General features: G+C 57.1%; 1 protein-coding gene and 1 long non-coding RNA gene across 4 annotated transcripts; one reads left to right on the top strand and one right to left on the bottom strand.

Annotated features, from left to right (window-relative positions):
* Positions 1-2,151: 2,151 nt before the first annotated feature.
* Positions 2,152-22,011, bottom strand: TFAP2E (transcription factor AP-2 epsilon). 2 transcript variants are annotated; one of them, XM_065697765.1, is made up of 8 exons: positions 21,861-22,011; positions 21,303-21,749; positions 20,931-20,982; positions 8,873-9,091; positions 6,234-6,462; positions 5,876-5,994; positions 3,060-3,201; positions 2,152-2,711 (listed from the first exon to the last, which is right to left on the bottom strand). In XM_065697765.1, the coding sequence occupies exons 1-8, from the start codon at positions 21,885-21,887 to the stop codon at positions 2,423-2,425; spliced, it is 1,524 nt and encodes a 507-aa protein (XP_065553837.1). In that variant the 5' UTR covers positions 21,888-22,011; the 3' UTR covers positions 2,152-2,422. The 2 variants fall into 2 exon arrangements, with proteins under 2 accessions (XP_065553837.1, XP_065553838.1); XM_065697766.1 differs by lacking the exon at positions 8,873-9,091.
* Positions 9,588-17,128, top strand: LOC136023375 (uncharacterized). 2 transcript variants are annotated; one of them, XR_010616564.1, is made up of 6 exons: positions 9,588-9,707; positions 11,744-11,820; positions 13,172-13,248; positions 13,871-13,960; positions 14,293-14,445; positions 15,935-17,128. It is a non-coding gene; the product is annotated as an uncharacterized LOC136023375 (long non-coding RNA). The 2 variants fall into 2 exon arrangements; XR_010616565.1 differs by lacking the exon at positions 11,744-11,820.
* Positions 22,012-24,007: the final 1,996 nt, after the last annotated feature.

Raw genomic sequence — 24,007 nt, 5'->3', positions numbered from 1 at the left:
CAAAATTCCTTGATATTCAAAAAGTGCCCTGACCAAGTCAGGTTTCCATAATATGATTACATTATGAAATTCTATTTCACGCCTGTATATTATAGCGTGCACACAAGCACTTTCATCACATATCAGAGCGTAGTTTGCTCCGCTCTGATACCGCGCACCAGAGGATGTCTACAAATGGAATTATTTCAGGATAGTTATCCTAAATAACTCCATGTAGGGAAACCTGTATTGTAGCACAAAAGCACCTTGCTCTCCTTTGTCGCAATCCATTTTAAATGTGGATTATGCTGATGCGGAACCGGGCACTCCTATTTTGGAATAGTTTTAAATAGGAATAGGTTTTGTGCTTTTGGCTCACACCCTGCATTATCCAGAACAGCTTTGAAGTGTAAACAAGCCTCTAATGTGTCTCTGTATTTCCATTCTGCTCCCTGGCTCCTCCTTGTTCCCTGGTTCTTCCTTTGGGAAGGTGCAAAGCAAAACCAGACCTGCAGAGCCTGTCATTTAGGTCTTTGCTTTCCCAAACTTCATACCAAGGGACGTTACCAATTTGATTCCCAACTTCAATGCATCCCCAAGCTTCTGAAGGGAGAATTTAGGTGCAGGTTTCTGACTGTGTGCCATCCCCGCCAATGAGATCAGTACACAGCCTGTTTCCTTTCACACTTTTCTAACCTCCTGTGGGGCAGTTTGGGTTTTTCCTCTGTTATCATCAGCCTATTCTGCAGCCTCCAGAGAAAACTGATGGCTACGGCTCTGAGAAAGGTCCAAAGCGTTCCAGGCCAGGTTGGACACAGGGGCTTGGAGCAAGCTGCTCCAGTGGAAGGGGTCCCTGCCCGTGGCAGGGGTTGGAGCTGGAGGAGCTTTGAGGTCCCTTCAACCCAAACCATTTGATGATTCAATGCAACAGAGCAGCTGACTTGGAGAACCTCATTGCTTACAGATTAGTGGGGTTATTTTATCTGCTCATTCATCGCTCATTGTCTTGATAGCGTGAGGTCCTCCTGCAGCTCTTCGCAGACAGGTTTCGATTTGCCTATCCTGCGTGGCGCTGGCACATCTGCAGACACATCAGGTCACCATTCATCCCCAACATCAGCAGAGGCGCCGGCTGGCCCGGCTGCCGCGGCTGGGGAGATGAGGGCACTCACGCCAGCTCCCGTCATTCGTTCTCTGTGGCTGCACAGATCAGACATCAGCCACGGAGGAGGCTGTTCCTTAAATCTAGGCAATATCTCAAGAGACGGGCACAGGGGCAGAAGGCTCCTGGTTCACAAAGACGATGGAGGGGCTTGCTTCAAATAAAAAGAGGTTTATTAGGATAATGAGAATGACATCGTGGTGGTGTACATCTATTGCAGCATTAAGAGAAACAACAGCAAGTACAAAATCCTGAAGAACTTCTATAGTCATTTATTATCACAGCCTATCTTGTCCATGCTACAGTTTTGTGTATCCAAAACTTCATTCCCATTTCTAAGGGCTGAAAATCCAAAGATTTCCATCTTAAAAAAAAAATAAAATAAAATATCCCCCCCTCAAAAACCAAAGAACCCCCCCCCCCCCCGAAACCCCTAACTCAGTTCGATATAAATAACTTGCACTGGACATTTTAAAACTTTCAGATTTTAATTACACATAAATAAATATGTACAGATTTCGAACAGTTCGGTTTGGCCTGGTTCAAGTTCTGCTCCTTGTGCTTTATTAATTATTATTATTACTATTATTAACTTTAGGAACGTGCGTGCCGTTTGCCGTCGGTTGTGGAGTTTCAATCAGTCCCGGGTTCAACTGCACCTGCTTTATCCCCAGCTGTGACTGCGGCCATGGGGAAGGCTCTGCCCGCCCGGCTCCTGCCCTGCGACCCATCGGGTCGCATCCTGATCCCCTCGGCTGCAGCCCAGGGGAAAACCCAGCTCCGGTCTCAGCCTGCAAACCGTAAACGAAGCCTGAAACTGCTTCACATCCAAAGCAGCCGCACTGGCGGCTTCCTCTTGGCCTGGTTTAGGTGGGGAAAGCGAGAAGGTTTCCTGTGTGTTTGCCTGTCAAAACCAGCCGATAAATCCAGGTACAGCAGGGATCCAGCTCCCTGCCCTCGCGGCTCCTGCCTCCTGCTTGCATTGAGGGGGCTTTCGCCCTAGCGAAAATCCTGGAGGGTTTCACTGGGGGGGATGAGTAAAACAAACCAAAATTGCACACGATTTGGCTTCCTGCATCCACGCTTTGAAGCCAGCAAAGGCAGAAGCCATCGACCTGGCTGATCTTCTCAACCTCACCGTGCCCAGGAGAGCTGTTACCACCTTCAGTTCTTTAAATCTTCTTGTTTCTTGTCTTTTCTGTATGGGTTTCTGCCCATGCTCAGACAGTTCAGCACACACCGCACCGCATCATCTTGCCGGGAAGAGGGATGGAGACCGCGTTATTTCCGATGCTTCACCTCCTTCTCTGACGCTTTGGAGTCTCCGGCCGTGTGCCCGTTCCCTGTGCTGTTCATGAATATCTTATCCAGCCCCTTGAGGGACTCCACCAGGTAGTTCTGGAAGGCCGTGAGCGCTGCGCAGATGGCAGGGCCCCCGAAGCCGTGGGTTATCAAGCTGAAATGAGTCAAACAGCTCTGGACACCGGGCTCGAGGATGAGCGAGGGGCGGCTGTTCCCCAGCGGCGAGCGGTCCTGGGCTATCAAGTCAGCGAACTCCTTACAGATTTGCCTGGAAGAGAAAGGTTTGTGGTTACTGTGAATGCTGCAGGGGCACGGTTGTGGCTGGGGGTTCTTTTCCTGCTCCTCGCTCAAGTGTCTGCTTCCCCTTTGGGAGTCTCCAGCTCCAGCCTGGGGAGAGCCCCTGGGTGCAGAGCTGGGGCTGGCGCGTGTGGCAGTGCCGGGATGCTCCCTGGGGTTAGGTTAAGCTCTCCCAGGAGGAGCGAGCAAATGGTTCACCCTCCTGCACATCCCTCAGGTCCATGTGCAGCGAGGCCGTCCCTTCCCTGCGGAAGAGGAAGCTGCCCACCCACGCTGCTGGTACCCAGCACGCTGGTGGCTCGCTGCCATCCGTACTCACTTGGTAGCCAGCAGCATGTTCTTCCTGGTGTGGAGCTCCGCGGGGTCCGAGTGCTGTCGGCACAGGTACTCTGCCGCTGCCTTGGCAGGGAACTCGGTTTCGCACACGTACCCGAAATCCCGAGCCAGGTGAACGGCTTCACCTACGAGCAGGACAAATTGAAGCTGCGTCAGTGCCTGTGTGGAAGGGGAGCGCTTTGTGCAGCAGCTTCAGCCATGCCACCGATGGGGCTTGTTTCTTCTGCTGCCACCCAAGGGCTTTCTGCACCTTTGGCTCTCGGTGCAGACACCTCTATGAGGCTCTTACACTCCCCTATAGGCCAGTCTACACGGGTCCAGGCGAACCAGTGCCAGCTCCAAGCAGAAGCTGGTGCCTTCCTCTGCTAACTTTTATAAAGGATGGTGCTGCAGTTAGAGCAGGATGAGGTGTGGTGCTGGGCTGCTGCTCCGAAAGGAAGAACAGCAGAGGTGTTTCTCACATAGCCCCCGCGGCATCTCCCTCTCCCTACGTCTCCCAAAATTCCCTGCTTGGCCTCTCTAATTGAGCAGAGATTTAAACAGGGGCTGGAGGGTGAAAAAGTGACCTTAGCCCCATGGCTGCCAGACAACACAGGGATGTGAGAGAGGGGCAGAAGGAAGGGGTTTACATCCTCCTGCAGTAAGCAGGAGCCCTCGGGCTGGACGTGCAGGCAGCGTATCCATCACCCCATGGAAATGCCCACCCATTGATGGAATTGATCCATCTCCAGGCATCCCCGTGGAAATAATCAGAGCTGATGGCAATTGATCATGCCCAACACCCGAAATCCCGGTCAGGCAGGCAGAGCTAATTTGACTTGCCCTCCTGCTGCTCATATGTATTAGGCCATCCATCCTAATAGTGTTAACCTAGATCCCATTGCATTCCCCCCAGCTTTTAGAGCTCAGCCTGAGCTCCCTGTTATGGGGAGAGTGTCTGTGCTTCCCACATCATGATAACACTTCCCACTTTGTCTCCTCCTCCAAAGAAGGAGCAAATAAGGAAAAGCTACTGAGAATCGGAGCTGCAGTGGTTGAGATGTTGAAAAACAACCAGAAAGTAACAGCTGCTGGAAAAAGCAGTGATTGTGACTGTAAAAAAGGGCTGCGCGGCGTCCCGGAGCCTGGAGCCAGGCTTGCTTCCTCCGTGGTGCATCTGGGTGGCTGCGCAGCAGAGCTGTTAAAGGCCATTGGGATGCTGGTGCAGAGATGCTGCCGAGGGCACAAGGCAGCCCAGCTTCTGAAGGGGGTGGTTAAAGAGTCAAAGGCCAGGAGGAGAGGCTCATGAGGCAGGAGGCTGCAGCAAGCAGAGGGGCTGCAGGAGCCAGTCCCAGTGCTCAGCTCTGCCTGAGAGCTGAAGGGTGTTTGTGGGGCTGAAATACAGCCCTGCCACTGGCCTGTGTGCGCTGCAGCTCCTCGCATGGAGCAGGTGCCCAGGAGAGGACAGGGGCTCCCAAAGGAAGCTGTGGTTCTACCTGCAGCCCTCATCATGCTCCCCTGGTACCCATCCTCCTCCGTGTGAATGGCTGTGGGTCAGCGTATTATCAGCGCTCAGAACTGCACACAGTGAATTGGTTGAATGAACAGTGGGAAAACAGAGGGGAGAAAACGAATCAAACCCACTCAGGCAGTGTCCAAGAAAGAGGGTGCCTGGGGCACAGGGGCACAAGCCAGTTTCTGCACGCTGAGTAATGACAGTGCAATGGCACCATCTCCCCATACCATTACACTTCTGTGCAGGAGGAGATCCTATCCATCAGGCGCACATGGCACTACTCTTTTATTTACTATGAGCTGGCAAGCAGGAACCAAACCATCAGCAGCCACCTGAAACCCAAATGTACGTTTCTTCCTTCCTTTCTTTCTCTCCTTCCTTTCTTTTGATGGAAATCAGCCTTTCATTCAGCACGAACAACTGCCCTCAGTAACAGCCCCCGCCTAATGAAGCGGGTCATTTAATTTGCTGGCAACAATGGGGATGATTTTCTATTCAGAAACTGCAGGCAGCTGCCTCCAACACGCTGGGCCCAAACACAATGGATTCCAAAGCTCGAAGGGAGTCAGAGCTGTCACTGCATTTGTCTGCATCCCGTGTGCTTTGCTCCCAAGATGCGGTGGCAACATCATCATCTCCATCGTGCGGAAAGTAGGAGGGGAGCAAATGAACAAGCGGCTTTAAGCTGGGGCACCTCACACCGCTTGGAGCAGTGATGGAGCCTCGACAGGGCAGGTTGCTGTCACCCAGCACAGGCTGCACCCAGCCCCTGTGTCCAACCTGGCCTTGAGCACTGCCAGGGATGGGGCAGCCACAGCTTCTCTGGGCACCCTGTGCCAGCGCCTCAGCACCCTCACAGGGAAGAGCTTCTGCCTAAGAGCTCAGCTCAGTCTCCCCTCGGGCAGGTTCAAGCCATTCCCCTTGGCCTGTCCCTACAGGCCCTTGTCCCAAGCCCCTCTCCAGGTTTCCTGCAGCCCCTTTAGGCACTGGAGCTGCTCTCAGGTCTCCCCTTCAGGAGCCTTCTCTCCCCCAGGCTGCCCCAGCCCCGCTCTCTCAGCCTGGCTCCGTTTGGTTTCTGTGAACCTGACGCAGCGTTACTGGAGCTGAGTGCTCCGACAGAAATGCCCGAGTTTCGGGTGCCAGCCTGGCTCGGCTCAGCTCGGGGCTCAGCCGGGGCCGTTTCCAGGCTCGGTCCCTGGTGACCGCTGCATCCTTTCAGTGTGCTCAGTTCGGGCAAGCTGCAAGTGAAGGGTAGGGAGGTTTCGGCACCCCCAGGCTCCGTGAGAGGCGATGGCGATGCTTACCTTCCACGAGGGATGTCAGCAGGGTGACGTTGGCAGCCTTGCGCCTTCCTGCAGGCAGATTCAGCCCGATTTTCTCTAACCTTTCCCTTAAACACCGGCCCCCGTTTTTTGACTTTGCTCTGAAAGGAGAAAACAAGGGGGGGGGTTTAAATTAGAATCTAATTAATACTAATCAATATTTAATTAATATTAACATAGCCACACTTAATCCCAGTTTAAGGGTTTAGGTTTGAAAGGAAAGAGGAAAAGCACCAAACCCGCTATTCCCCAGCACACCACACACCGAATCTCCATCAGTCTGAGCGGTGGGAGCTGGTGCTGAGCACAGAGCGTGCTTGGGCTGCCTGTTGGAGCTTACCTGCGGAGGACTCCACCGAGGAGAGAGGCGTTGAGGCACTCGGGGGGCGAGAGCCTCCTCTGCACCTCCCCGACTGTCACCTTGTACTTGGAGGTGGAGCTGAGGAGGGAGAGGCGGCCGGGCACGGAGCAGAAAACCTCGTTGGGATTCGTGACCCCTCCGATCAGGGCGTCCTTGTTCATTGACAGGGTGGAAATGGTGGTGCCATTGGCCTTCGAGGGGATGGGCACTGGGGGAAAAGGAAGGGAGAGAGAAGAGACCGTGGCTGAGAGATTCCAGAGCCAGGGAAAGTGCTCGGTGACTCTGCCGGCAGCTTTCCAATCCCCAGCAGCACCCACAGACATCAGCACGGCTGGCTGGGGTATCGCAGTTAGTTCCTCACTTTCCTCAGCAAAAGAAAAGAGGTGGGATGATGAGGCTAAACGAAACAAGGAAAACAGGAATAATGGAATAATGGAATAATGGAAGCAGCCTGGACCCTGCTGTCCCACGCCTTCCTGCACTGAAACCCAGGGCTTTGGGCTGGTCTCCTGGAACGCTAAGGACTGCCCGCAGCATCGCTGCTGGGCCTGCGACCAGCTTCCCCTCCCTGCCTCCTCGGGGTGCTCCATGCGGGTGGGATGGGATGGAGAAGCGCTGGGTGCTGCTGCCGTCCGGGCTTTGGGATGGGGTCACAGCTACAGCCCAGCCCAGGCTGTATCCCGCTGGATGCGGTTGAGCCACCACCTTCACACCCTGTGGCAAAGCCAGGAGGTGCCGGGGTGGCCGAGGGCTGTGCTGCTCGGTGTGCACGCACAGGAGCCGAGGGAAAGAGTTACTTTGGCTTCAGCTTTGGGATCAGCCCCACAAACCACGGCCCTAAACTTTCCTCGCACCTGGCTTAAAGGCAGCTTGGGAAGATCAAACCAAATTAACCCAGCGCAGACGTCCTTTCGCTCAATGGGCAGAAGTCAGTTAACACAAGAGGCTGGGCAGGCAAGGGGGGCTGCAGCAGCACTGGGCGCAGTTTTCCCATACGTCATTCCAGTACGAAACGTTCTTAGACACAATAAAGGTTTATGGGTGAAAACCATGGCTGAAACCTGTGCCAAATCTCCTTTATGCTCTGAAATCAACTCCTGTAACGCTGCAAAAGAAAGCAGGTTTTGAGAGAATCCAAAGACCATTTCAGCCCTGGAGTTCCTTGTGGCTCCTCGGTAAGGACTGCTCCACAATGCACGTGCAGATGGCTCCTGCGAGTAACGCAGCAACGCACACCAGGGCGAGAGGCAGGCTTTGGAAAGGGAATCCACATGGCCAAAATGAAACAGGAAACCCGAGTGTTAATCGGGCAGGGCACGTACCCCGTCAAGGGGTGCTTACAATCAGCGTATTGTAAACACGGCTCGAGAACTTGTTAGCGTGGCAATAAAAAGGCAGCACGTGTTACATAAAAATGGGTCGTGTTTGAAGAGTGAGAGATGAATGGGAAGGAGCATTAGGGTGCATTAAGTTTCCTTGCGGAGTGGAACTCATACAAAGTCAGGGGGCTCAAGGATGAGATGCACCAGTGCCCTGCTGGCGTTTGCCATGACTGAAGCTGGTTGAGAGATGTTCAGGGAAGAGCAAACATCACCAGGAGACGTAGGAAACCTGAGCTGGATTTCCAGGAAGCAGCAACTTCAAAGCTTTCTTCCACAGTCCCAGAACAGGTTAGGTTTGTCTCTAGAGGACACCCTTGAAATAAAGAGTCAGAGTGCATTTCACAAGCATCCACGCACTGCTGCCAATGAGCGTGTTGCTTCAGGTGCAGGTACCCAGCGGATGCGGGTTCTGCTGCAGCAAGGGCCACCCCAAACCAGGCACCCCTGGAGAGCAGATGTCGCTTGTAGTATCATGTATGTTGTCTGTTCACACATTTGTGCATGCCTGAAGTCATGCATTGGCATGCATGCAAGCTGCATGCGTGCTGGGGACCCACGTACACAGAAGGGACGGGCAGACGTGCAGGAGGGAGGGGAGCCGTGGCTCAGCACACATGCCCACGAAACGGCCCTGGGGAAGAGGCAAACGCAGCTGGCACCAGTGCGAGTTCGCACTGGAGCCTATGGAAAACTGGGCAGGAGATGGGTCCAATGGAGCTCCGGTGTGACCCCGGCAGCGTGCGGGGCAGGGCGGAGGGAAGGCACGGGTGGATGCTGTTGCATGGAGACACCACAACGCTCCTGAGACACAAACTGGCATTTTGAGGAATGATGCTGCTATCAGAAACAAACCCCTTGAAAGCTGTGACCCAGAGCAGCCAGGTCAGCCCAGCTCCGGGCCACAAGCAAACCATGCAGGCCCCCAGCACCCATAACAGAACATGGATTCTGGCATTGTTCTTCTGCCTTGAGGCCAGAACCCCGCTGGATCTGGCACATGGAGGGATGGGAGGGGGCCACCCGTGTCACAGAGAGCTGGCACCCTCAGCAGCGGGCACACCGAGTGAGAAGGCAGAAACAGAAGGGGTGGCTGGGCTGGCATCATGCAGCGCTGGGAACCGAGCCGGTCTCTTGAGTCCTGTAACAGTGCTTCATCCGTTAGCGTTGCCCCAATACAACAAGAACAAACACAGCCACGTTCGCCATTAATTAGGAATTATTGTTATTTGGCCTCACCTGCTGCCGCTTGCCTGGTCTGATCTGCAGCTTGTTTGCCCATAAACATGCTGCAGGAGGGAGACAAGCTACCATTAAAGCCTGACAGCTTTGTTTCCTTGGCTTTGGGGGAACCAAAATTGTCTCTTGTCATCTGAGTAAACCAAAAGTCCCCCTCGATCTTCAGTTGCTGCTTTCCTGCTCCCGCAAGCAGCAGGTGATCAGAGCACCTGAGCCAGCCTGCAGACAAGAAGGAAGCATGAGAGCGGTTGCGGGTCGGCACCACATGCAGCCGACAGCCCAGAGCCCCGGTGCCGACCCCGTTTGCAGCTGGCAGCAGAAATGTCACATCAGTGTCACCACACCGGCCGCCCCTCCTGAGGTTTGTAGGGTCGGCCATGGGCAATACCTGTCCTGGCATGGGGGCAGGACATCGCCTCCCCATCAATGAGCTGGCTCTCACCCTGCTCATCCCCATGGCAGGGGTTGGGCAGGCTCAGCTCCCACTCAGGACCATGAGCAGAAACACACCGCAGAGATGCTCATTCAGGGATGCACCAACACATTGCACAGGCTGACAAGGAAAGGGAGAGATGCTGGTGCCCAAACCACCCAGTGCCCAAGTGCTTTTCCTCTGCCTGATGAGCAGAACAGGGCTCAGCTGGGCCAGCCCACCCCAGGAAGGTATAAAGGCAGGACAGGAGCTCCATTTCCCTCTGCAAGGCTTGATTTGGGTTGGTTCAGCTGAAGAAAGGGTAAGGAAGAGGCACCAGGCTTCACAAGCTAAAGCCCCAGTGAAGGGGTTTGCCCTGGTGCACCTTTGGTCCTGGGGATGCAGCGGTGGGGCTGGATGGAGGTAAGCACTGTGGGGCTGCACGGGTCACAAGGGGTTGATTTGAAGGGGAAAACTGATTTTGGAATGAGATTGCACTGACAGACCTCAAAGAGCTTCACACGCTGCTGATCCCTGCCCAGGGCTGGTACAGGACCAGCCACTTCAGTCATTAACTCGCTCCCAATGCCTGTGTGAACTGGTTCGTTATTGCAGCTGGGGAGAACTGAGGCACAGAACAAGTTAAATGATTTACCAAAGCTCAGGTAAATGGCCACGATCTGAATGCATGCAGCTATGGTCTGTGGGAGGGCTTTTCTAAGCAATCCAGGCTTCAGCTATTGCCCAAGGGTTAGGAATTGCTATATAGAAAATGGGTGGTGTATGGCCTCTGTTTTCATAACTCCAGACTTTTAATGCTGTGAGACAGAGTTGCTTGTCAGTGCATCATCTTGTCTCGGGGTGCTCTTGTATTTTGAAGTGAGCCACTGAGAATGGCAGCATGGCGATGATAAGCATATGACGTCTTGTTGAATGCAGGAAGGGAAATGATCCTCGTTTCTTCCATGTAACATCACGGGAAGCATTTCCACGAGGCTCAGCATCTCACTGCTGCATGGCAGGTACCACTGGCAATGCTTTCTACCTTTCAGGCGTGCATTGAGCAGCAGTGCAGACACAAAATCGCACACCAGTCTCCTGTCCTGGAGCTATGCAGCGGGCACGCACAGCCTCATCTTCCCTTTGAACCCCCAAAGCTTGTGATCTCCCACCAGGGATGCTTTTCTGTGCTGAGTCAGACCTAGGCTGTCTTTTAGCCACCCCTTGGCTGTAAACGTCAGACGATGAAACTCGCACAGCCCCATTTGCTGTGGCGTGAAAAACCCTGATTCAGAGAGAGTGGTTTCAAAACAGGTCCGAAGGCTTCATCCCTTGACTTCCTTGGCTGCAGAGCACCCTGCCTGTGTGTGGCTGCATCCCTGCATAGCCGGGAGCCGTCTTTATGCCTCTGGGCAGGTCACCTCGCCAATGTGGGCTTGAGATAGTAACATCTGTGTGGGAGAGATGCTGTGATACCTAATTAAAACTTGCCAAGTGATCTCTGATGAGAGGTTTCTCCAGGTGAGAAGTCCCTGGATGGTAAATGTAGCCAGAAGGAGTTGGTCCAGCACCGAAGTGCAGGATGCGATGATGCTCAGTGGAGAGGCAGATAGGCGCAGGAGGGCAACACTCGTGAGCATGAGGTCCTGATGCCTCCAGTGATGCTGCAGGTGGGATAGGATGCCACTGCCTTGTCTCTGTGAGGAAGAGATGCCAAACAGCAGGGGGAAAGAGAAGAAACGGCACTAAACTGACGATCACTGTTGTGAACCTGGTGGACGGAGCGAGGAGACTTGTGCCTTCAGGATGAAGCATGAAGTTTCCGACCCTCTTGTTCTGGTTCACAGAAATGGGTCTCTCAGCTTTTAAGTTCCAGGTGCAAAGAAGGAGGAGCAAAAAGAGCCCATTCTTCAAAGGCTTTCTTGGAGAATTTCCTGCTTTGTCCTGATGAGTTTCAGCACAAATTGATCCGCGTTGTCCAGGGTGACGATGCTCCATCCCTGAGCTTCTGCGCTCCTTCCTCCTCCTCCTCTGTGTGCACAAGCCTTTGTGCCTGAAATCACCCCTATGCTTCCTGAAACAGCCACTTCGATGTGTAAATATGAGTGCAAAAGGGGCACCTGCAGTCCGGGCTTGGGTTCTGCATGTGGGTGCTGCCAGTGCCTGTGCTTGGGGGGTGGCTGCACACCCTCAGCTTTGGGCTTTAAGGGAAACCTGAACTTTGCCTGTAAAAGTACAAAGAAGAGCACTGACACATTTCCGGACGAGAAACGCGCTGCCGGCTTGCAAGACAATTTGTAAGTGGGAAGATTTGTGGTCCTTGGAAGCTGAATGCTCATCGTGGTGTTATGAGTTCCATTTCCAGCTGGAGCTCAGGGTGCTGTGAGGGGGAAAAACAAGTCCAGAGGGAACATGCAAATCGCTGCCTGTCTTACAAGTCTGTTTTCTTCTCTCCTTAGATACATTACAGGTAAATCCTCCTCCTTTGCAGCGTGGAATCCCTGGGTATCGGAGCTTTGGTTGCAACACCTTTTAGGTGGGAGTGTGCTACAGTTCAGATTGTGTTTTAAAGGGGTATCAGACAATCGTTTTAGGAGACTACCTGGGACAAAGCAATCTCCCATCTCCAGGCACAGCGCTGTTTCCAGCCACCCTAAAAGCATCTCGACCCCTGGTCCCTCTCCGGGGCCATGCACTGGTCAGCTCAGCTGTGTTGGGCATCGCTGTGGGTTCAGGGCATCCCAAAACACGGCTGTGGGAGCCCCAAGGTGCAAACCTGCAATGGTGCAAACCTATTGCTGCAGCTGCTGGGGTTTCGCTTCCACAGCATTGGAGGTGCAGTGGTGACAGCCCTGAGCCCGCTGGGTTCTGTTCTGCAGCTCTGCTCCAGGCAGGCAGCAAAGGGAAGCTCAGTCCAATGGATGTCTGATGGGAGGCACTCCAAACGGCGAGGGGTTGCTGCTGTCTTTGAGGAAGAGCTTTCAGTGAGCTAATCTAACCTTCGTTTGAATGTCTCTGATGTAAATTATAAGATGGAGATACATATATAAAGCAGTATCTGCATGTGGGTGTGAGCCAGAGGCAACCGCTCCTACCATCCCTTTCAAAGCCCTTTTTCACGGAGGAGGTGCTGTGGAGTTCAGCTGCTCCAATTTCCTGGTGTTTCAGCAGAGAGGTATTTATTGATGGTCCAGGGAAGGAGGTCAGTGCCATCAGCTGTATTTCAAACCTGTGGTCTGTAATTATCCTTCCTTCCCGGAGGGGATTATACAGGTATTTTCTTTATCTTGAATGCACAACCTGAACCAGGTCCCCATGTCAAAGAGCATCTCTAGGAAATGCCGTAATCGGCTCGAAGGCCTTTTCAAATGGAAGGATGGAAAGAATCTTGTTTTATCTCTGGGCTTTCCAGATTGCTGAGTCCTGATAGGGAAATGGATCTCGGACCCTCAGAGATGGAGCAGGGATACAACTCCAACCATTCCCATGAGAAAGCTAATCAGAGGAGGTCCCATGCCTATGCAAAGCTCCTGCACTTAACATGCTCTTTCCCATGCAAATCAATACATTAGTTAGAGTGCCATGTGATATTAATTGCATTTTTCTTTCTGTGCCTCTGTTTTACCCAGCAAAGTACCTGCCTTGTGTCACTGCAGGTGTCTCCTGGGGAGCTCTGGGATGGATTGATGGGGCAGGAAGGTTCAGCCTCCTGGAGACCAGGGGATGCGGTGTCTCGGTTAAGCACGGCACCTGCTTAGTACCTTGTGTCTTGCTAGGAATGGCCAATCAATACCATGACCAAATTTACTCGGATCTCTGCAAGGGGATTAGTGAGTGGTTTCTAATTAATACTTCCAGCTAATGCGTTTCCTTGCTTCACCATTCAGGAATGGCTCGGCCCCGAGCGCGCTGCTTGGTCAGGACAGTGTGTGGAGTTTTGGAAGCTGCTCCCAAGCACTTTGTTGTGAGTTCCCACCCGCTCCCCTGCTGCCTTCCATCTCATGGCTTGGGCTGTGCTGTCAGGGAGCCCCAGCAGTGAACTCAGAAATGCTCCCCTGGAACACAGCGAATACTGATGGTTACAGAGCCCCCTGATTCAAAATGATCTCCCTTTTCTGAGCCTGCAGCTGGGAACCTTCATAGCCACACTAGAAAAACACCCATTCAAAGTTCAGTTCCATTGCCAACTGCTGTGGGTGGACGTGAGTGGCTCTGCCTCTGTTCCTATTGATTTCAAGGGTTTCCCGGCACATACGGGTGTGGGAAGGCAAGAAACTGAACCAGGAGGCTGGAGAGCCCAGGGATTTAAGCCAGGGGAACTGGAGACTGCAGTGCTCTGTGCTGACACCAAGGAAAGCTCACCCTATGCCACCGCAGCCTGGTTGAGCCGCGCCGCACGGCAGCGAGCGCTCCCCGCCACGCGCTGCACCGCTCTGCCCTGCAGCCCTTACCATCACAGGTTTATTCATTTAGCAGCACAAACTCCCATTACGTTTTGGCAACGGGTCTACGGGATCTTTGTGTTTAAACAGCGTAATCCATTTTACAGTAACATGCTTGAGAGGTTTTCCCTGTATTCCCCATAGGAGCACCTGAATTTGTGTGGCTTGCATCCACACAATCTAAAAAGGGAGAAGAAAGAGGCAGTGTCTTCTGCAAGCGGCGGCGGCACCCACGTAAGCCACGGTGATGTTGCTATCAATTTGCTGAAATGCGTTTAGGTTATCGAAAGGCAAAAGACCCTTCAGCAAAGATTAGATGAGAGTAATAATAGGAAAAGGCTTCTCTTCAGATGGAACTCGCTGCCAACCCGCAGAGCATGCGGGAGGGTTTCGATCCGAGTCTCGGGCCGCAGTGATGTAAATCTGTGCTGGAGTCACCAGTTTGCCTGTGGGCAGCTCTGAGAAGAGGCACCGCTTGCCCACTGCCACAGAGAAAATGCTTTTCCTTTCCCTTGCTCAGGAGGGGCGCTGGGTTTCTAATGCCTGTGTATTGCCGGGTTGTCCAGCAGAGCAGATGTGTTGGCAGCCCCAGGATGCATGACATGGAACCCATCCTGGTGCCAGGGAGGAGCCACAGGGAAGGAGCACCAGCGCATCTTCCTATGGGGAAACCAGCTCAGACCAGCCAGCCGTGCAGGATGGGGCACATCTGCACACAGGTAACTGTGGGGCAGCTCCTGCAGCATCTACAAACCCTCTGATGTTTCCTCAGTGCCTGCCCCCATCTCTTGCCAACTTGGCTCTTGTGCTCGAAGCCACCCTGAATACCCACCCTCGGATCCTCTGCTCACCCAGCACCAGCCCATGGGGCTGCCAGGGAGCCCTGGGGGGACACCATCCCCACTGAGCCACCTCACCGGGGACACCGCTTGCTCCCTGGGACCAGTCCGACCAGTCCAGAGGGAGCAGGGCCTGACCCGATCCCTCACTCCCTGGCGCCTCGGCACTCGGGTGACTGATGCCAGATAAATGCCTGAGATAGAGGGTGGGGAGGCTCAGCCAGGCTGGAATGCCAAGCACGCGCCGCAGACGCTGCCATGGCTTCTTAGGCTGTGGAGTTGAACCTGCTCACGGCCGCCCTTGTCCTGCTCCCGGGATGCAGGTACGCTGTATTCCAGGATGTTTAATTGCAGTGGGTAGCTCGGGCTTATTTCTAGCAATTCCTTCCCACTTCCTTGTGCTTCTCTCCTCTTTTCCACCACATCACAGCACTTAAACTCTCTCCAAACCAAAGGTGATACCCAGAGCTGGGTATGGGATGGAGCACGGAGATGAGACGTGAGCATGCAGCATCCCCAAGCATTGGATCCACGTTTGCTAATTAGTTCCTCCATTAGGAATTCAAATAAACAAATGGAAGGATAGCAAGAATGAGTAATTCCTTAGGATCACACAGGAAAGGGTGGGATGCCTTAGTGGTTAGGGTGCTCGTCTAGGACTTCAGAGAACCTTATTTAGGTTCTTCAAATAATTAAGACAGATTGCAAACTCTTTTTTCCTGCGATCATGTATCTCGGAGTATTACTAACCAGGGAGGAATCTCTTCTATGGAGCCAGGCTGAGAGAGCTGGGCTGGCTCAGCTTGGAGAAGAGAAGGCTCCTGAAGGGGAGACCTTAGAGCGGCTCCAGTGCCTGAAGAGCTGAGGTGGGGACAAACGCCAAAATATCCACAGCCCCTGAAGTGCAGGAAGGGAAGCTGCAGAGCTCCGGAGGCAGCCCCGCGTGTCTGTGGTGCCCCACTCAGTGCTGCCCCTGGAGAAGCCTAGCCTGGAGCCCACCTCCAGAGGAGCCCTGTTGGTTTGGCTCTCGAGCCACATGCCAGACATCAACCTAAACCTACCCTTTAAGAACGGCTCTTTATTTCTAACAAAGGGAAAAAATACTCATTTAAAACCATCTAATTAAACAGTAAGTCATGACAACGTACGTGAAACTTGGAGATAACACATGCCTGGGAGGCAGCGGCGAGGTTGAGACAAAGCCCAGCGCCTTCACCGGTACCCGCGTGTGTTATCTCACATGAACACACACCTGGGTTTATCCTGGTGCAATTATACGACATTAAAAATGTAATTTTAATGGAGGAATGGTGATCTGGATGCAGTTCAGAGTAAAAACTTTCTTTTAAGTGTGGCTGTTTGACTGTAGGTGTTCCTGCCGCGCACGCATGTGTGCCCGCATCGGGAGGTGTGACTGTGGGTTGATGAACGCTCTATCTCGTGGTGTGTGCAAGGGCTTGTCTCAACTTTAAAGCCTTTGTGAGCAGCGCTAAGGCAGCAAAGCCTCCAGTCAAGACCCGGCTTGTTCCAGGTGAGCCCCTTTTCCTACTCAGGCAAACTACGGCAGCAGATGAAGCTGCAGGATGCCAGGAGGGCTCTGCCAGCTGGGCTCAGCACCCAGCACCTGACTGGAGTCCAAGCACCTCCACCCACATCCGTGGCCAGTCTTATAAAAGACGTGTCTTCGCAGCCCCAGGTGCTTTACAGGATGACTTCATTTATTACCTTGCTCATCACAGGAAATGATGTTTATCTAATCTACCACTCTTTCAGGGTTTTTTTTTTCTGCCACATGTGGCTTCATGCCGTGTTTGTTACAGCTCCCTTCCTCCCTGCACCAAAACAAAGGAGGAATGGCACCGCTGCCACCAGGCCAGGGCCCCGGTCCCACCAGCGGCCCTGTACCCAGAGCCCACGGGGAGGTTTTGCTTCGAAACCCGGAGCTCGCGTGCAGTGGCGAATGGATCTGAGGATCTCGGTCTTAATCTGCTTCCTCTGCTGCATTCTTTAGTAGTGACAGCTCCTTCTCGCAATATTTCTAAATGCGGGCTCGGAGCACTCTGAGGCACAGCTTTCCATCTGTCTGTCCAGCATCCAGCCAAACAGGTCCACATTCCTGAGCAGAAACGCTAGCGCTGCCACCCTGGAGCCTCGGATGGAAACTCAAAGCAAGTCACAAACACGAGGGAGAGAGCAGCGGCCAAATCCTGCTGCCTCAGCGCCAAGCCGAGAGAGTTCAGACCCCACCAGCTATGCAGTGCCCATGGGCTGTGTGTGCCTGGGTGCCAAGCCTGAGCCCACGCCGGTTACACCCTACTCCAGCTGTACTCCAGGTTGTAAAATGCTCCAGCCAAAACCCTTGCCCGCGAGCAGGGCGCGCAGGCCCCTGCGGCTCTCCCCACTGCTCGCAGGGCCCTGACCCATCGCTGGCAGCACCCAGGGCTGCTCCTGCACCCAGCGTGCCCCGAGGTGCCAGGGAAAGCAATTCATATTTTCCTCTGCCATAAAAAGCCTCTATCAGGAGCTTCCCGCTGATCCCGAAGGGATGGCAAAGCAATAAAACCCCTCCTTATTTTACGACCGAGCCGCAGGATTTTTTGCTACTGAGTGTGCGGGTTTAATGCTTGATTTCAGAAACAGAAACTCGCCCTCTCCTCACCCAGCTGAGGGAAGGACCCGCACCCGCAGCAGTGGCTGCTCAGGGCTCGATGGGGCTCCAGCCGTTTGGGGGTTTCGTGTCTGGGTAAGCGTTAACCCCAGGGCAGCAGGTGAGCGGAGTGGAAAATGCCCATAGGTGCGGCAGCCGAAAGCAGCCAGAGCCACAGACTGAACTTTCTGAGAGTTCATTTTACTGTTTTCAAGTCAAACGTCTTCCTAATAGAAATGCTTAGGAGGAAAAGGAGAAAAATCCCGGACAAATTGAAAGCACCAACAAAAAAAGACACATGAAAGTCGTTCTGAAATAGTCTGGGAACGGAGGGAGAACGAACAAACGTCTTAGAAAAAGAAGGCATGAGAGCTCTGCTGCCCTATCCAAGGTTTTATCCATTTAATTCCCAAACACATTCCCTGTCTGCGCCGGCAGTGCGAGGGAAGCTCATCCCCGTTTCACAGCGCGCTTCCGAGCTCGCTGAAGGCGAACCCCGGCTCTACCCGGCCGCACGCAGCACTGGGCCCCGCCAGCGCCGCCAGCCCCGGGGCTCTCCACGGGAATAACGAACCGGAGCCAGCCCCGGAAGCACCGACGGAAACCGCGTTCTGAACGGCCTGGTTCAGCCCTGCTCTATCCGTGACCGGCTCCCCCCAAGCCCCCGGTGGGGCGATGCCTCCGCTTCTCCCTCGTTCGTTTGCTAAATTCGAGGCTACCGGCAGCAAAAGGGACCGGAGCGCTGCGGGCTCGGGGTGCGCCAGGGCGCTGCACCCCCCCGCTCCCCAGCAACCCCCCTGTGATGACATTGACTGCTAAACCCCTAAGAAGGAAAAGGGAGAGAAGCAAACACCAGAAAGAAAACCAGGGATGCTCGGGCATCCCGTTCCCGGCCTCCGCGCCCTCCCTAAGCCCCAGCACCCGCTGCTGGGGCCTGTTTTGAGGGGGGATACAGCAGTGACAGCCCCCCCGCATTGAACCCGGCTGCGGGCTCGGTGCAGGCGCGTCCCTCCCGTCGGGCGCTTTTCGGCTGGGGGGCCCTGCGCTTGGAATTGAAATAAAAGAAAGAAAAGCGCCTCCGGGTCGGGCAGTTAGAAGGGGGGTTCGGGGTTCGGGGCAGGTGATTAATATTGGGTTGAACCGGGACAACAGTATCTCGGCAACTAATTAAGGAGAGATTTGTTTTCACATGCACGGATTTCTATCCGGTTTCTGTCCAAGCGCCATCCCGGCAGGAATTCGAGGATTCATCATCTCCTGTGAGGGATTGTGAGATCTCGGCGCGATTTACGACAAAACTGCTCTTTTTACCGTTTACCATCGCTCCCCACGGAGAGAAACGCAACGAGACTCCCCTTCCCCCGGCCGCCGGTCCTCGCCTCCCCTCCTGCCTGGAAACCGCTCGGGATTTGTCTCTGATATTCCTGATTTTTTTCCCTGGGGTGTTAATTCCCCCCGGGCTCAGCTCTCGCTCCCGTTGTGGCTCCAGGAGTCAGCCCGGAGCAGGCAGAGCCGGAGAAGGACGACCCTGTCCTGGGTATTACTATTGATAATAACGCGGAGTAATTCATTCTCCCAGTTCGAGAGGGGCAGCGGCGTTTGCCGCTACCCCCGGCAGCTCCGCGACAGGAGAACCGGCTCTCCCCGGTGCCGCGGACACGAACGGCGGTTCCAACCCCGCTGTCACCGCCCGCCGGGGCTGCGGAGGGATCCGGCTGCAGCTTCCCGATTTCGGCATCTTTCCTTTGGGCCGAACTCGCCCTTTTCGGGGCAGCGCTCAGCGGGAAGCCGCCGAAATATGGGCCAACGGAGACCGGAGGCAGCCGGAGCTTAGCCCGAGCCCCGGGCAGCGCTGCGGGATGCGGCCCCATCTGCCCCGGGCTGCCCCCGGTTCTGCCGCCGTTTCAAGAACCCCCCGGGATCGCTGTCGGAGAACCCGAGAGCACCGGAGCGGGAGGAGCACACAGGCTCTGCACCCCCCGCTTGCCACTCAGGGCTCCTTTATTAGTTCTTTTCTTCGAAATTGAAGCTAGAGGATCCCCAGGCACAAATCTGGCACCGAACAACAACAAATCCTCCCCACGGGAGACGAGAATTTCGAAGGAATGGCGCGTTTGGGAAAGAGGAAGGGAAAAGAAACCCAACAACACAGCGCGGTAAGGAGGGCCGAGAAAATACCCCAACACCGTAACTTCAGCCGCACTTCCAGGTACACCCCTCCGAGCCCGGGCTTTGATAAAGAACCGGGCGCTGCTCCGGCTCGCGGAGGGGGCATCGCACCCCCAGCCTGCCGCAGACTTGCTCAGGCACGGATCGTTAACGGAACGCCTCTCGTGTGTTCTAATTCAAGCTCAAATAATGACGGTCGTTAATGCTCCACTGAAACGTTGCGTGGAACGAAGCTGCGTTCGTATAATAACGATTTGCGTGGAAAGGGGCTGTCACGCACCGGGAACGCTGTTCCCCCGTGAACCGGCGGGGAAAGAGCCGCACCGGAGGGATATTTTTCCAGCGTTACCGGGACTGGGCGCTTACTGGGGCTTCGGCTGCGGCCGGGCCATGGGGACGCTCCCCGAGCCGCGGCGGGCCGGGGCCGGGACCGGGGCTCGCTGCAGCCCCAGGCGCAGGGACGACCCGAAAGCTCCCGGTTTCAACTGCGTTTTGCCCGGGGCCGGCCCGGCAGGATCCAACCGTCCCCCGTCCCCGGGGCGCTCGGCGTTTCACCCGCAACCTCGCACCGGGCTGGGCTGCGAGGACCGGGTCCGTCCCCGTTAACCCTGCCCCGAGCCCACCCGGGCTGCGGCGGGTTCGTTTGTCCGCCTGTGCTGGAGCCCGAGCCACGGGGCGCCGTTACCAGCATCCTTCCCATGTACGTGTTTCGGTAGAAACCTGCGCCGAGAAGCGGGACCCGCGCCGGGATCCCCCGCGGGAGCTGACCCCCGAGCAGCCGCGGCCCCGGTCGTGTCCCCCCGCTCCGCCGCGGCGGAGCCTTTATCAGCAGGGTATTTAACGGAGCCGAGCTGGCTGAACCGCGGGGCTTTGTTGGGAAGCAGAGGGGCTGTTCAGCGGGTGCGGGAGAATCGGTGGTACATGAGGAGAGGCACCGGGAGCCGTGCGGGACCCCTTCCCGCAGCCCCGCTGCCCCGCACCGGTACCGGCAAGGAGCGGCTGCCTCCCCACCGGTCCCGGGGGGGAAAACCCGTTTTGGAGCCCCGGACGGGCAGTTTCCGCAGGCCCCGGTTGTTGCCGAGGTGGGGGCCGAGGGAACCGGCAGCACCGACCCCCACAGCAGCGCCCCCGCCTCTCCCCCGTTAACCGCGTCCTTCCCCCGGTATGGGTCCTGCCGAACGGGCCCGCTCTGCCGTGGCCCGAGGCGGTGCGGAGCTCAGCTCCGGCCGGCAACTGCTGCCGGGGCTGCCCCGAGGCTTCCATACCGGGGTGGGCACCCGATAGCCGGGTCCGCCCGTCCGGGCCCGTCCGTCCCCGGTACCGGGAAGGAGCGGCGGCCTCAGTCCCGCCCGAGGGAGCCTGGCGAGCCGGGGACAAACGGATGCTCTGGCCCGTCGGGACCCGCCGCTTTCGTTTCGGTAACGCAGGGGCCAGCAGCGAGCCCTTCCCGACGGGAGGGGAGCTGCCCGGTGGGACGGCTGATGCAGGGGAAAACCGACGCGGGGGAGCCCGGCCCGGCGCTGCGTCCCGAGTGCCGCCGCGCTCTTACCTTTCTTGATCACGGACTGATCGAGCAGGTTCATCCCGCCGTCGTCCACCGTCTGAAAGCACCGAAGCAAGAGCCGTCAGCCGGCGGCTCCCGGTGAGGACGGGCACCGGCCGCCCGGAGAGAGGGGCCGGCGCGACGGGACCCGGTCCACCCGCTGCCCCCGGCCAGGAGGGTTCGCTCGGGAACGGACGAGCCCCAGTAACGGGGCTCCCTGCCCATGGATTCTCCCTGCCCGGGGGTACGGACGCCTCGGGGCCCGACCTGTCCCGGTCGGGTCCCCTCACACCCCTTCGGCCGCACGGGCGGCGGCGGGATCGGTCCCCACCCGCCTCCCCCGGGGACCTTTCCCGTCCTCCCCCTGTCCCTCGGTACCTGGATGTCCTCGAGGCCGTGGTGTCCGAGGCCGTGGAGGCCCAGCGGCCCGTCGGCGAGACCGTGTCCACCCTCGGGCAGCCCGTGGAGCAGGCGGGGCACGGCGGGGTACTCGCGGCGAGGGTCGAGCCCCAGGGCGCGGTGGGTCCCCGAGAGCAGCCCCGCTTCGTCCTGCCGGCCGCGCTGCGGGGGCCAGGCGGGCTGCTGGTGCTGGTGGAGCGGGCTGAGCGCCGCGTACGGGTCCCCGAGGTGCGGGTAGCCGGGCTCCTGGCCCTGCGGGTAGGGCAGCGGCGGCTGCGGGTACGGCGGGGGGAAGTAGGGCGGCTGGAAGTCGGCGGCGGGCGTGTGGCAGAGCGGCGGCGCGGAGCCGTAGGGCGCCTGGTTGAGCGCGGGCAGCTGCGGCAGGCGGGCCCCGGCCGGCGCCCCGGGCAGCCCCTCGGCGCGGTCCTGCGGCGGCGGAGACAGCAGCGGTGAGGCGGGCGCGGACCCCGGTGGCCCCGACCCCCGGCCCAGCGCGGCGCTGCCCGCCCGCCCGCCCGCTCCCCGGCCCGCACTCACCATGCCCGGGTAGCTGTGCACCAGCATCTGTGCGGGCCCGCGGCGAGCCCCGGGCGGGCCGGGCCCCGGGGGTGCCCCCGTCTCCGCCCCTCTATCCCGCCGGAGCGACGTCTCCCATCACCCGCCCGCTCCTCTGCGCCGGCCCCGACTCCATGCACGCCAGTTATAGCGGCGGGGGCGCGCCTGCCGCGCCGGGAGCGCGCGTCAGAGCGCGGGGACGGGGACGCGCCGCCCGCTCCCTCGGGGCCCGACGGCTCCCAGCGGCGGGGGCAGCGGGACGGCGGCCGGGGGGGGGGCGAGGGGCACCTGCCGGCCCCGGGGGCACCGCCGGTGCCGCTCCCCGCTCCCTGGGGAAGTCCCCGGTGCCGCGCTCCCCGCCAGCTTCCCCCTGGTGCCACCCTCGCTGCCACCCGGCCCGGGCCGCGCCGCCCGAGAGCCCCGTCAGGGAGCGCCCCGGGCCGCAGCGGGGACCGAGCCCCGAGGGCCGGTTGAGGCCGGGGCCCGCAGCGGGCGGGCTGCGGGACCGCGGAGGTGCGCTACGGTTTGACTTTATTAACCCGAGCAGGGAGCGGGGACCCCCGCAGGGAACACAGCGAGAGCCCCGGGGCCAGATGCAACCTCCGGCCAACGGCGGCCGGAGCGCGGACTGGGGCTGATGCTGCCGGGAGAGCCAGGGGCTCCCCTCGGGGTTCTTCTCGCTCCTCCACGATGGGAAACGGGGACCCTCAGCCCGGACCTGGGGAGAGACGGAAGGGTCTGGGTCTGCCGCCCGAGGGGACGGGCGGGCGCCGGGAGATAGAGCCAGGGGAATCTGGGAAGCAACGACGGAGAGCGTGCCTGCCTCCCGCCCTCCTCCATCCCTCCTCTTCTCCATCCCTCTCTCCTCCTCTTCCTCCCTCCCTCCTCCTCTCCATCCCTCCCTCGCCCTCTGCTTAGGCCCTCCCTCCGGTGCAGGGCGAGGCGGGCGCGCAGCACCGCGGCCCTGGACGCGGCACCGGGCACCGGCGGGGCTTGGGAGGGCGCAGCGGCCGGGCCAGCGGCACGGAGAGACCCCGCACTGACACCCCCCGACCCGGCTCACGCCGGTGCAGGGCACCGAGACCGGGCCCCGGGGAGGGTCATGTCCCGCGGGGCCCCGCGGTCTCACCGTGCCACCCGGGTGCCCGTTGCTGAGCGGGAGTTTCCATGGGTGGCAGCGTGTAATTGGTGTGCGAGCACAGAACAACCCCTTTACTCCGCTGCAACGCGCGGCGGGTGAGATCGGCACCAACACGCACCATCCCACATCGCTCTTAATTTAATTCCGCTCTTCCTGCCCCGAGCTACAGCTCCCTTCATTTTCATTTCTCCTCTGAATTCCCACAACGCAGACCTCTTTGATTTCCAGGTTTAATTAACAATGCTCATTAAATGAATTTTTATTCATTTCTTTTAATATTACCCTGCCACCTGTCTTTAGGAGGCAAAGGCTGATCATTTATTCTAATTTATTTCTATTAAAGATAGCATTTAGTTTTAAAGATGGCACTTCAGTTTTAAATTGAAAGAGGGTGAATTTAGATTAGACATTAGGCAGAAGTTCTTCCCTGTGAGGGTGCTGAGGCGCTGGCACAGGGTGCCCAGAGAAGCTGTGGCTGCCCCATCCCTTGCAGTGCCCAAGAGCAGGTTGGACACAGGGGCCTGGAGCAAGCTGCTCCAGTGGCAGGGGTCCCTGCCCGTTGGAACCAGATCCATTTCATTTGCTGGGAAAAATTGGATTTGACATGCTGTATTTTGCAGTTATTTTCCAGTTCATTCTTTGCATCCCCTGCTCGTCTGGTCCGTGTAACGTTGGTCTTTATCTGAAAGAGGTGAAACTGTGCGAAACCCATGCAGCAGCCTGCATGTGGGATGCCGGGGCAAGCAGGAGGATGCTTGCTCTGTACAGCTTCAAGAGTATTTTCACTCTCTTGGTGATGAGGACAAGTTATCCTCATGGGTCTCCCAAGGGCAGGAGGCAGCGTTAGGCCACAGCAGTGAGGATGAACAATTACTTGCTTTAACCTGCTGCGCCAAGGTCCCAGGCAGGGCCAAGGGCTGTCACACTGGGCGCTGCACACACACTGGTTCTGTTACTGGTTCAGCAAGGCCAGGGCAAGTGTTGGGGC

The sequence above is a fragment of the Lathamus discolor genome, chromosome 18 (genome assembly GCF_037157495.1).
Source record: "Lathamus discolor isolate bLatDis1 chromosome 18, bLatDis1.hap1, whole genome shotgun sequence".
NCBI classification, from domain to species: Eukaryota; Metazoa; Chordata; class Aves; order Psittaciformes; family Psittacidae; genus Lathamus; species Lathamus discolor.
This window is presented reverse-complemented; position numbering and strand designations above follow the sequence as displayed.

What these genes read in the sequence shown, in the direction of transcription:
- TFAP2E (XM_065697765.1), bottom strand. Translation starts at nt 21,887, where the DNA reads ATGCTGGTGCACAGCTACCCGGGCATG. An exon ending in ACGGCCTCGAGGACATCCAG is followed by an intron (nt 20,983 to 21,302) that starts GTACCGAGGGAC and finishes CGGTGCTTTCAG; the next exon opens with ACGGTGGACGACGGCGGGAT. An exon ending in GACCAGGCAAGCGGCAGCAG is followed by an intron (nt 6,463 to 8,872) that starts GTGAGGCCAAAT and finishes CTTTTCCCCCAG; the next exon opens with TGCCCATCCCCTCGAAGGCC.